Source organism: Trachurus japonicus, chromosome 13 (genome assembly GCF_045865225.1).
Source record: "Trachurus japonicus isolate A0001 chromosome 13, Traja_1.0".
Lineage (NCBI taxonomy): Eukaryota > Metazoa > Chordata > Actinopteri > Carangiformes > Carangidae > Trachurus > Trachurus japonicus.
The window spans coordinates 36,899,563-36,912,030 of NC_140919.1; the positions used below are offsets into that span (position 1 = coordinate 36,899,563).

The 12,468-nt window shown below is 42.1% G+C and overlaps 1 protein-coding gene across 1 annotated transcript in view; it reads right to left on the reverse strand.

The window, feature by feature from the left end:
* Positions 1-484: 484 nt before the first annotated feature.
* The window catches only part of ift80 (intraflagellar transport 80 homolog (Chlamydomonas)), a 37,820-nt gene continuing 25,836 nt past the window's right edge, over positions 485-12,468 (reverse strand). The window contains exons 9-20 of the mRNA XM_085796345.1: positions 10,894-11,073; positions 8,769-8,887; positions 8,096-8,170; positions 7,363-7,526; positions 7,178-7,242; positions 5,577-5,712; positions 5,305-5,452; positions 3,907-4,078; positions 2,337-2,426; positions 2,015-2,187; positions 1,728-1,851; positions 485-1,240 (exon numbers count right to left, since the gene is read on the reverse strand). Coding sequence (XP_085652471.1) covers positions 1,130-1,240; positions 1,728-1,851; positions 2,015-2,187; positions 2,337-2,426; positions 3,907-4,078; positions 5,305-5,452; positions 5,577-5,712; positions 7,178-7,242; positions 7,363-7,526; positions 8,096-8,170; positions 8,769-8,887; positions 10,894-11,073 — 1,557 coding nt within the window. The 3' untranslated portion in view covers positions 485-1,129. The remainder of the gene's footprint in view (positions 1,241-1,727; positions 1,852-2,014; positions 2,188-2,336; positions 2,427-3,906; positions 4,079-5,304; positions 5,453-5,576; positions 5,713-7,177; positions 7,243-7,362; positions 7,527-8,095; positions 8,171-8,768; positions 8,888-10,893; positions 11,074-12,468) is intronic.

Sequence of the window (12,468 nt, forward strand, 5' to 3'; positions counted from 1 at the left end):
GCAAGAGAGAATGAACCCATTGATAGATTTTCCTACATCTACTGTTTTCTCTTATGTTTCACCATCTGTGGCCACTCACGGTTTCAGGGATTACGCCGAATCCTTTCTACCGCATCTGTCCACATCATTGCGATATGGTCTAGCAGTTGGTTTTTGGAGAGCCATGAGACATCCCTCCTGGGCCACTAGAGGAGATGGATAGGCTATAATGGTCCGCTGATGCACTGGCCCTCTGCCAACCAGGGGGTGGAGCTGCATGGCAAGCAGTTGGTTTCACACCTCAGCAGAAAAGGAAATATAAGAATAACTCAAAGAGAAGCACACACTGGACTGTATTGGAGTGTAAAACACACATGCACCCAGAAATACCTTTTGGGTTGATGTGCAAAGCTAAAAAAAATAAAAACAAAACGTGATCTTTGTATAAAACCAGAAGCAACGCAAAAAATACAGAGCAATGTAAACGAGGATATTTTACTCAATCTATATACGGTATTTCCATCTGTTTTATTAACTGACATTCTTTGTAGTGTTTACAAAAGGACATTCTGGGATTATATAAACTGTAAAAATGTCTATCCATATAAAAACACAGAGTCGAACATGAGTGACAAAGCAAAGCAATACAGTGCATTTGTAAATGACTGAACATACCAAGTTAGTTTTGACAAATGGAAAAAAGATAACACTCAACTCTGAACCTGACACACTGAAATCACTGAGAAGCTGATATGACAGAAAGGCCATAATGGTGCTGTTGCTGAGAGACACAGATATTCTTATCGCAAGTCAAATCATCCACCCACAGTAACTGCAATGCAATGTTTCTCAAATGTTTTATATTACACAGCATACGCCAAAAGACTGTACTGCATGAGTCGAAGTTAAGTGTCATATTCTTCATGGTTTACTAATCTTCTCATCTCCAAATGTTTCCTTCAAATAAAAACATTTGAAGTTTATCTCCTTGTAACTAATGGTGGACAACGAAGCCCCAAAACAGATTTTCTTTTATCCAGAGGCCAAAGTTCTACCACCGTTTATTGTAGATTAAATATCAAAAATATAAAAGAAATCAAAAACACATGGGCATTGATTTCTATGACAGCTGATGTTTTGGTGAGAGTCATTAACGTCGAGTGGCCACGCTGCTCCTCACAGAGGCATTAGCAGCTCTCTCTCGTTCTTTTGACAACTCCATCTCTATCTTCGCCTGGATTTTCTCCCAGTCCACCTCAACCTGGCAGAAAGACACACGGACGAGATGAAATGAGTTTAGACGAGCAATTAGATTTAGTTATCATGCATACAAGACTGATGATGCAAAGCAGCTAGATTATTTGAATTGCATGATAAAACTGTGAGTACACTGGAGACCTGAATAGTGTGGTGTTTCAATCCCCCCCCGGCCCTTGATCCTGAAGACATTAGCTTTTTTTTCAGGCACAACCAATCCTCACCTGAGCAATCTGTGAGACTAAACATTTCCATATTTGGTTTAGCTCCACAGGCTCTTTTGATTGGCCAGCAGAAAAACTAGTTGAGCTGGAGGGTCTACACAGAGTGCCTTGAAATTTAGACTTTTTTTTCTTCTGGAGTTGCTCAGAGCACATAAACAGATGATAAAAAAGCTGATGAGCTGAAAACCATTGAAAGGAAATTTAAAAAGACACGATTGCAGTTCAAATCAATGAATGCAGTGCAGCAGACAGGCTGTTCGAACATACCCCGTCAGAGTACTGCAGGAATCTTTTATTGGTCTCCTTCCTGCCAAATTTCTGTAGGAACTTCTCCCTATATGCCAGCACAGTGTCCACGTGCGTCTTGTGTTTGACTGCCAGCTCCAGTGCCCTGGACACAAGATGACAACATCAAGATACACATCCATCTTTGATAGACAAACAAGCCTCATCTTAACTCTTCTCAAACCTAATCCAATCCTAATCCCAAAATGATTTGCACTGCCCCTCTCCTTTGAATTGTGCTTTCATACACAGAAACCCCTGTGTTGTACCTTTCCCAGTTGAAAAGGTCAATGTTGACTTGTATGGCCTGGTAGATGAGACCAGCTTGTAACAGAGTGGCCTCGGCCTCCGCACCCTGACCGCTGAACATGAGCATGTGGGCCAAGGACGACTCCTTAGATGGCTGCTCCTTTATAAAGTTGATGTACTGCACCCTGGGTAACTGAAACAAGAGATGGAGATGGTTAGGTTCAGATAAAAACAAAAACAAAAAAACAATCAGAATCAATGAACTTTCAGTGAATTCAATTGTGTGTTTACCTGTATAAAACACTGTACACAACTGAATTGGCCGTTAACTAATTCTCTTACCTCTCCAATGGCAGCATAGGCCATCTCTGCTGTGGTCAGCTCCCTGTTTGCCATTGCCATACCAGCGAGACAGGCCCACAACAATTGGTCCTGTAGAGGTGAGGACAGAGGCATCTCTAAATAACAATCCCAGCATCGGGAGCGTTTTTGTATGTTCATATACATCTACACATTGCCTTGACATCCCTCAACCTCATGCTTGTAGAATACCAAGAAGCTAAGAAATACAGGTCAGAGATAGAGTAATGGAAAAAGCTAAGAGAAGATCTGCTGGAATTAGTTTAGTTTCGCAGGACTTTAAATATTTTCTAATTTTTCCCAAAAGTTTTAATAAGAATCCAAAATAGTTCTGCTTTGTGATGATTATAGCAAAGTGTAGTGGGGATAGCAGAGAGTAGTTTGAGGTGTGTGTGTGTGTGAGTGCAGAGGGACAGGATATGATGGTGCTTTTATAGTTTTTTTTCTTTCTTTATAGTCCCCATTACATCCTGTCCGTATCCTGGCAGACCTCATTATAATCATGCTCCAAGCCATTAGGAAAACATGCATGAAAGACATAGAAGCAAACAAAAACATAGACATTTGCAGTACAAAGTATCAATGAATGTAAACAAATGTGTCACCCCTTTATTCCGTACAGCTGCATCCATTAAAATGAAGCCTTAACCACCAATTGGCCGACAGTTGAGCAAACTTCACACTAGAGTCACCGCTCTGTAATTCCCCCTTTACTCGATGTCCATCACAAACAGCTCTACTCGGAAACCACGCCTTTGTAAAATAAATAACAATGACAAACTTGATATAAAAACCCGACTCCTTAAATCCCCCCTTGCTGTTTGTGTTGTATCACAGCTAAATTAAAACATGATATAAAACAATATATGTTATTTATTCCTGTAAGTGAGCGTGAATCCAATCAGCTGAGGGTTTACGGACAATATCAAATGTGATTCTGGGAAAAGCCGCCCTGCCACCAAACTTTTACCACAAGTAGAGGGGGGAGGGGTCGAGGAAAAACCTCTGAAAAACCAGTGCCGCTCTCTCCATCCTGTTCGTCCCACCCGCCTCTTGCTACTAGCGTCCATTTTTTCTGAGTTGTGGTTATTGCATCATCGCCCAAGTAAAGACGTAGTGTCCCACTGCATTCAGTGTGCAGTTTACAGATGCATATAGTGGTGTGTGTATTTATGGGTGACGTCTAGGGGGGCTAAATCCGGTAAATGGTGTCACCAGGCTAATTGAAGGCTAATTAAAGCCTGCTGGTCTGGTCCCATAAACCTGTCTGCTACCTCCTCATTTCAGACTCTCTCTCTCTCTGTTATACATAACATGTGTGTGAATGACACACACCACAGGATTTAGACTGTGACAAAGCCCTTGAGTTCAAGTATACCTGTATGTATATACAGTATATATGCAAATCTCACATACATGAAAACTGTGAACCTATAATTTAGGAAAAAAAACACTTCAAATGACAGCACAAACATCATGACTGACCAGATGGCATAATGATATTAGAGTATGTACAATTAGTACACATTACCATGATGAACTTATAACTTACCTTGGCGAAGCGGCAGAGGCGCAGTGCATCCTCCCAGCGTGCAGAGGTGCTGTATTCGTGAAGCAGGGCTGGGTAGGGAGGCACGCTGCTGTACACCAGTGAACCATCTCCTTGGCGCAACGTCACCTTAGTGCCAACAAAGTTCAGAATGTGGGGTGCACGGCTGAACTCGCTTAGAGGAGGAGAAACACACACATCAGAGTTAGACAGTTTGATTTAAATACATCCACACAGTTTTGTGTCACAAATAACCCAGTAAGAAACACACAGTCTCTTGCCTATATAGTTAGAACTCCCATGTGGCAAAAAGACTGACCATTCAGTAACACACATACAGTATATAAGTTATACCCCAAAACAAAATTTAACGTGATAACATATAGAGGATGATGGATTGTGCTAATTAAGAACACAACAGTCAGCTTATTGACCTTGCAGTTTATGCCAGTTAGCATATGCGTGCATATGTGTGTGCCAAATTTCTAATACAAGGAGTAATTTGTGGGAGCCCACCACATATACAATTTGGCTGAATTGATTAAATAACATACTGACAGTGCTGCTTTTGTAATTTGCACTGTACGCAGTCCAACCTTCCTTCCATCACAGACATCCTAACAACTTAGGCACATTTGTTTATTTATTAGCTTTTGCCACTTGTGCTCAGGTGTTCCCCATTTGCACGTTGCATAAGAGCAAACTCCCATGAAACAAACAGGGCTGCAGAAATGCCAATATATTCCAAACAAAACAAGAGAAAACCTAAAAATAGCTACACAAATTGATGGTATAAACATATGCAACTTATAACTGCAAAACCTGGTACATTTAAGAGGAAATATAAGTATCTTTCAGAATAACTGTAAAAGTTAAAAGCTGAAAGCTATAAAAGCACAGAGAGTGTCAAAAAATAAAATAAATGTATGGAACAACATGAGAACAAATCAAAAAACAAAACTGTGCAACAAAATGCTCAGGTTAGTGCAGCAGAGACATGCAAAAGAAGTCTAGGTTTGCCTGTATAGACGTGCAGGCACTCTGTTTTAGCACCTCCTGCCTTGGCTGAAACTGAGGACTTTTGGGCAAGAAGCATTGTACAGTCTGACAGCTGCTGGCAAAAAGCAGTGCCTAAAGCACTATGTGTTGTACCTCTGGGAATGAGCTGGAAGGTGCAAAAAAGCTGCTTCTATCTCTCTTCTTCGCTCTTACTTGACATCTTTTCCTACTGCTTCTCTGCCACGACTGTTTCGAGCTCACATGAATATTGTCAGGGCACATTTGCACTCTGTGCTACTGGATGCTTGTAGTCCTGTCCAGCCTCTGACCCACCACTTCTGTCACAGTAACCCAGTATCAGCTGTTTAATGCTAAAATGCCAGTATTAAAGTGACTGTCTACCTGCCGTCCTTCATGTACAGTGTTTTTGGAAGCAGCTCCTTGTCAGTGAAGACAGCACTTGGGTAGTACCACACGGTGAACTGGTTGTCCTGGATTCCACACAGGACGTTAGCATCATCATTCCATGCCATACTGTGAACCATGCTTCCTATAGAAGAAAACACATGCAACAGTGTGGTTCATCCAGGGTGAGCTTTACCTGTGTGTGTAAAAAAAGAAAAAAAAGAGCCACTACACATCTTGTAAAGGGAGTTCCCTTCTCCTCCTCTCACCAATTTTGCAGATTTTGGGCTCTCGGCCAAGATGACGCACAGAGGTCAAATAAAGGTCACGGTTCTTGTCAATGAGGGCGATCTTCCTTTCAGTGGATGGGCCACACTGGTCCAGAGCTATCTCCACAACCTCCAACTGCATATAAATACAGACACACACACAAGAACAAAGGTAAGAGGGAACAGTGGAGTGAATGATGAAGGAGGACAAAAGATCAGGAAAAGAGAGGAAGAGGGGGAGAGTGGTTTGTACCGTGACCCAACAGCCTTTTTGCCAAGTGTGCGTGTGTTTTTGAGGGAAAGAGACAGAGAGACAGCAAGTGTGTGTGTGTGTTTGGCCAGAGCCAGCTGGCCTTGTTGCAGTGTCTTGGAGCTGCAGAGTACTGGCAGACAAAGCCATGCTGACAAACAGTAACTACTGCTACCTCTACTTCTTTTCCTTCTCTTCTAATTCTTTCCTTCTTTTTGTCTCTTTCCCTCTTAGTTTGACCTCAAAGCCCTTCCCCCATTCTCTCCCCGAGTCTTTATTGTCTCTCCCCATTCTGGATACATGTTAGTATATTTTTAACACACATCCAAAAAAAAGACCATTTCCTTCAACTAGATCTCTTTCAATGAAATGTGTTGAATCATCAAGGGCAAAAAATAGCCACTACCGTTAGCTATAGCTTAAAGGTTGCAGGGGGAAAAAAAAAAATCCCCACCTCGTGATTCATGGAGGAGATATGGAAAATAAGGAGTAGCATCAATCTTACAGGGCAGGCTGGGTCTGGCTAGCTCAAGTGTTATAGTACAATATTTTAGAGAAAGATGGTTTTGATTTAGTCCAATGTGGATGCAAATCATATGCGGACACACAAAAGTCACACAAAGGTGAAGTTTATGCTTCATTGTCAGGTTTTTTTCCCCTATGTAACCAGTAACCTATAAAGTATGCTATCAATTAGGGAATATGTTAATAGCACTATGCTAGTTGGCTAGGGATGCTTACACACTTTCTTGGCTTGGGAAATGCAAAAAAAAAAAAAAAAAAACTCTCCAAACTCTTTTGATACAGAGTGTCACTTTGGGACCCGATCACTTCAGGATTTAGATCATGTTGGAATAAATTCATTTCAGTCAAATCAGCATGGTCAGTGAGTTGAGGAGGTGGAGGAAATCTGCGGTCTTCTTTTGGGTGGAGTCCAACTTTGAGAAAAAGAACCATGTATTCTAAATTAAAAGAGGCTAGCATATTAGTCACATGAACCACATAGTGAGGTCACACTTACAGCACCAATGATTTAGCAGTTAATTCCACTATGAAACTCTTGGGTGTAACCAGGGACGTACTATTGTCCCATTAAAACAGCGTTGGCATAACCTTTGGTTAACAGGAGAGGTTAGTGATTGGAGATGTCAATTAAGATACCGCCATTTGTCATTGTTTTCTATATTTTATAAAACGCAAATACCAAACGAACTGGAGCTCTGGGTAACATGACCCTGTAGTTGCAATGGTTAAGACACCATTGTGTTTCTGTTCTCAGTATCAACAACACAGTTTCTGTAAAAAGGATGAAAGACTTAAAAATACTCTATGAAGCCAAAGAGTTACCTACCTTGTGGGTCAGAGGTTTCCCATCACTAAGGGCTTTCCCAGTCAGAGCATCAAAGAGAAGGATGACTGGTGAGGAAAAAGGGAAAAACAAGAATAAAAAAAAGCGGGAGTACACCCTACATTTTTATATTATTTACATTTTTAATTTTATTTTTTGCATTGTAGCAGTGACAGCTGTTCCCTCACCTTTCTCATCACTCTTGTCTCGGACGGCAATGGTGTCGTTACTAAGTGAGACACCTTGAGCATTCAGGATGTCAGCTCTCATGCCAGGGAACTTTGGAGAGGAAATCAGACGACCCTCGTAGGAGAACGTGCACAACCCTGCTCCATCCACAAGCAGAAAGTGTCTGGGTGGGGAGGGCACCAGCATACAATGGATGAGAGTAGAGTATGTACATTGTATATTATTTTCTTGTGGGTCAGTGGGATAGCATGAAGAGGGAACAGAGAGAGTAAGGAGGGAGATGAAATAGATGAAATGCTAAAAGTAAAAGAATGAGTTGATCATCTTTAATGAACTGGCACAGGCATGTAACTTAAACATGTATTATGAATTAACATGGCATTAACTTACTAAGCAGGACTCACTCAACTCATCTGTGATTACAGAGTGGTCAGTAATCTATTTTGCTCTGTGCTAAGTGTCAGCAACACTGCACCTAAGTATTGCACAAAAGCTTCTCCATATAAATCTAATTTCCCCCGGTGATTTCACTCTCAGCCTTATTGTATAACAGGACAGGTTAAGCTAGAGCACAGTGGCTGTGTGTGTGCATGTGTGTATGCGTTTGTGTGCATGCTCGGTTGGCTGGTTGATGAATGGTCAGTGTTGAGTAATGAGGCATTAGAGAAGCTGATAGCCGATCCAACAGCCTTTTCTCTCACTTGTTGCACTGCTCCTGGAAAAAAGACTCACTTCTCTGCTTGCAGGATGAGGCTAACTGATCCCTCCTTCAGGTCAAAGATGAGAGGAGTATTCCAGTTTCTTGAGCTGCAACATTAAAAAAACAAAAAACAAACACACAAACAGGGAAATTAGTGAAAATAATAACTGAAAGATTTCATAAGCTACAAAATATGGAAATGACAGAGTATGAAAAGTATAGCAATAGACAAGGACTGACACACTCATTTCATATACATTAATAAAAAGCCAAGACAGAGATTTTCCACAGACTTGTATAATCCTCTTGCCATCTGTAGAAACTATAGAGGTTGTGTCTGTTCTTGCCATGTGTAAAAGTAGAAATTACCACTTAAATTACCAAAACGTCTTCAAAACATGCAAAGAAGTCATTTGATAATAGCAGCTTGGTAAGAACCGGCACTTAATAGGATATGTTATGTTTTTTCCCCACCAGGGACTTTTCCCCCCTATTTTTCAAAGACTTATCTGACTATACAGATTTAAAACATTTTATTTTACTCAGCTCAAGACTTAATCAGCAGGATCTGGTCAATAAATGTAAAAGATGAGCAAGTGTTGTGTAAAGCCCCCAAAAGATCATTAGATAAGACATGTCAGTCCTGTGTGCATGGGAGATGAGAAGGACCAGAGGAGACGAGTAAAAGAGGAGTGGGCTACTGACTTGTAGACATAGCACTGGAGGGAAGTGGCAACCACAAGGTGACCATATGCCAGTGAGGCTTTGATGACTCGATCTCTGAACTCCAATACGTCCACTGCGTCGTTTGTCACATTCCTCACCTGAGAAAAAGGAAGAAAAAAGGAAAAAGGGGCAAAAAAGATGAATTAATAAAAACAAAAAAGTAGGGATGAATCGGGTGCTCAGAAATTACTGAGCAGGCATAAAGTTTATACGACTGAGCAAACGCTTACTCAGGCAACAAATGAGAAACACTCACGTACAGAGTGGAGTGTATTTATCCGTAATATACACAGGAAACAGTCTACAGTATGTCCGAGTATACGTAGGGTAACTGTGGTCCGAGAAAGACGTTTTTACTGTTTGAAGTGTGTGTGAGCAGTGGCTGGTGCTCATATTTTCACCTGCATAGATAAATACTTCCTTCCAGCTCTCTCTCTGTAAATGAATGAAAGGGCCTTTTCCAGCACCAGGTGAAAGGTGGGGTTATTTTTACAGCTTTACAAATCTTCCTCCTCTGCTCCCTCTAGCATGCCAAATTTACATGCAACACAACCAGGAATAAAAAACATTTGACCGCAAGGTGGTAAATTTAGCTGGCTGATTCACAAACCACTGGCAGATGTGCACTTTTAAAACAGACTGCGAGGACGAGAGGGGGGAGGAGGGAGACAGAAAAGCGCCTGCGAGGCTGAAAATAAATGGTTGATGACCCAACTTTGTTTGGTTTACGCAAACTGCACTTGGTAAGGATGTGTATGGCAAATGAGTACACGTGTGTTGGTACACATGCATGTGCATGACCTTGTTTCTGTAGGTGTGCGTGTGTATCCATGACTGAAAGTATACAAGTGTGTGTGTGTATATGTACATTAGGGTGTGTTGACCACATTTAAACACTACCTTGTGGTTAGCACGAGTTTAAACAGTAGAGAATGCTGGAGCAAGGGAGGCAGCTAGACAGGCTGGTCATTGTCATTGCAGGGCTGCACACTGGCACACAGGGAGGGTCCTACTACACAACCAGCCAAGGCCTGGAAAGCATTTGCTTTTCTACATGGCATACTCACTCATCTCTTCACAATCTGACTATGGCGTTGCAGTAGTACCTATTTAGTTTTTGTTGATTAACAAAACTTGTCTCTGTTAAAGAGGAACTAAGCAGGATTTCTCCCATTGTTATGCTACATTTTTACCTTAATTAAAAAGCTCCGGAGTAATTGTGATAGTTAACTACTATACTACTATATACTATATACTATACATAACTTGTGACTTGTTACGAGTGACAACGGAGGCTCTCTGCCTTCACCTGGCGTCTCATGGCTGAAAACCAACCTTGCAACATCAGTGTAGTTACTCGGTTGCTGCCCCGGTGTCCCAGCTCTCGTCTCTGCACCCCACAACACAAACGCGCTCTGTAACCCCTAATCTTTTGTTTATGATGGTTAAAACTACACAAACACACACGTCGTAACATCGTATATGTTATGTAACGTTATCCACTGCTCCCTTTATTGATTTTTCGCCGGCTTTGTTGTAAACAGATGCACATGCGTAACCAAAACAGCGGAAAAGCGAGCGGACGTGCATAGTTCCCCTTTAATGTCTGGTGAAACTTTATTTCCTTTTTTCAGTCATCTTTGTTTGGAAATCTGTAAACTATCCATAACTTTAACTGTTAGGGCAGACCAGGGATCAAGACACACTGCCAGCATTATTATTTAGTATCCGCACATAACTGTCCCGTTGGTTTTTTGGTATTGCTTTGTATCAAATCACATTTTTATATTTTGTTCCGTCAAGTAAACTATTACTGTGGGCACCATTTGGGGCAGTGGTTTGAGCAGGAAGTCGGCCCCAGTTCAAATCCTGTATCGGGCGATCCTTTACTGCATGTCATTCCGCCTTTCTCTGCCTCCCTATTTCTTGTCTCTCTCAACTATACTGTCAAATAAAGGGGAAAAAAAACTCAAAAATATATACAGTATATAAACAAAAGGTAAACTCAAACTAAACAATGAAAGACTAAGGTGACTTTCTTCAATGTTGATGGTTCAAAAAGAGCTGCTACTTAAATGTACAGTGTGTGTCTGTCTCTTTCTACCTGCATGGTTCTCTTCTTGGTGAGGGTGATCACAAAGTTCTTCCACTCCCAGTGCTGCTCCACCACATGGGCAAAGATGACATGCCCATTGCCACAGGCCCCAGCCAGCTGGGTGCCGTCTGCAGACCAGGCCAAGGTGAACACACTGCCTGTGTTGGGCTTCTCCAATGCATAGGACCACTGGATCAAAAGAGAAGAGTAAGGAGAGAGAGAACAATATGGTTAATGGCTACAGATCTTTATCTACAATCTTAAACAATTACCCAGGGAGGGAGGAGGCTTAGGAACTAGAAACAATGAGAAGAAGAGAGGAGAAGCATTACAAAGCGTGTGACTGAATGTGTAAATGTGTATGTGTGTGCACATAATGTAAACTCTGCTAAAAAGACAGGGGCCCAGTCAGTCAGTCATTGAGCTGTGATGACCTGTGAGAACTGCGAGACACTGAAGGAGTGCTCAGCCCTGCCAAGTCCAGCACTCGCGCTCGTAAACATACACTCTGCTATCCTCATCTATTACATACGCGGAGGGCAGGGGTACAGGGAGGAAAGGGAGGGTTTACACATGAGCCCCCAACCTGAAGCCAAAAGCTGATTAACAAGACCTCTCCCCTCTTATTTTTTATAAGAACAGGTTTAAGGGCCTGAGAAGGAGGGGGAGAAAGATGTAGAGGACCAAAGTGACGAACAGACTTAAAGTAATAGGCAGATTTTTCCCATTGTCTGCTGTGCTGCATCAGCCACACTATGATTCAGATTCTGTCAGTGATGGTGAAAGACACATCTGAGAGCTCTGCAGCCCTTCACGGTATCTAAGACAAGAACACCTCTTCCATCTTTCCCTGTTTCCCTGAAGTATCCCATCTCTCTGGGTAGCACTTTTATTTTTTTTTGTCTGTTTCCAGTACTTTTTCCCTTCGCCTGCTATTGTCTTTCCACACTTCTGTCCCCGAAGTCTTCTGCGTAGTATCACAACAGAGCAGCAATTTTTGTGCTCTGATTCAATATGAATCAGTTGAGACGGTCTGGATCTGCCAGCAGATTAAAGTTTTCCGATTTGTCCTTTTCCTGCAGAGCGTCTCAAGAGGACAGGCAGCAGCTAGATTAGCAGAGTAAGCTATAAACAAGTTTGTGTCTCATACAAATATTATTTGCCCTCTGTGGACACCAGGCCTCTTTCTGTTATAACAAAGGATGATTTTCCTCACACGACAACCACATCCACCGTCAACTTAAAACTCCCTCCTCCCTCTTTTGCCTTTTGGTGCAAGTGGCTGACTGATCTGAGCTGGGCTAGGGGTTTCTACACTGTGATCTTCCAAACAAATACATCCATTCACACTGTAAACTGCTTATGAAGGGAGAAAAATTGCTAATGTTAGCCTAGTGCTGCCTGCTCGCCTGGGATGGAGAGACAAGTGTGGTGCAACAGGCCAAGTGCTGCGGTAAAGCTCGGAGAAAAGGCCTCAGTGTGTTCACTGCCTCATACACACGCAGCTGCGGGATGTGAGGTGTGGCGTTATTTCCTCTCCGTTGACTTTGACAGGGCTAGATGTAACAGTCGGCAGGGTACAGG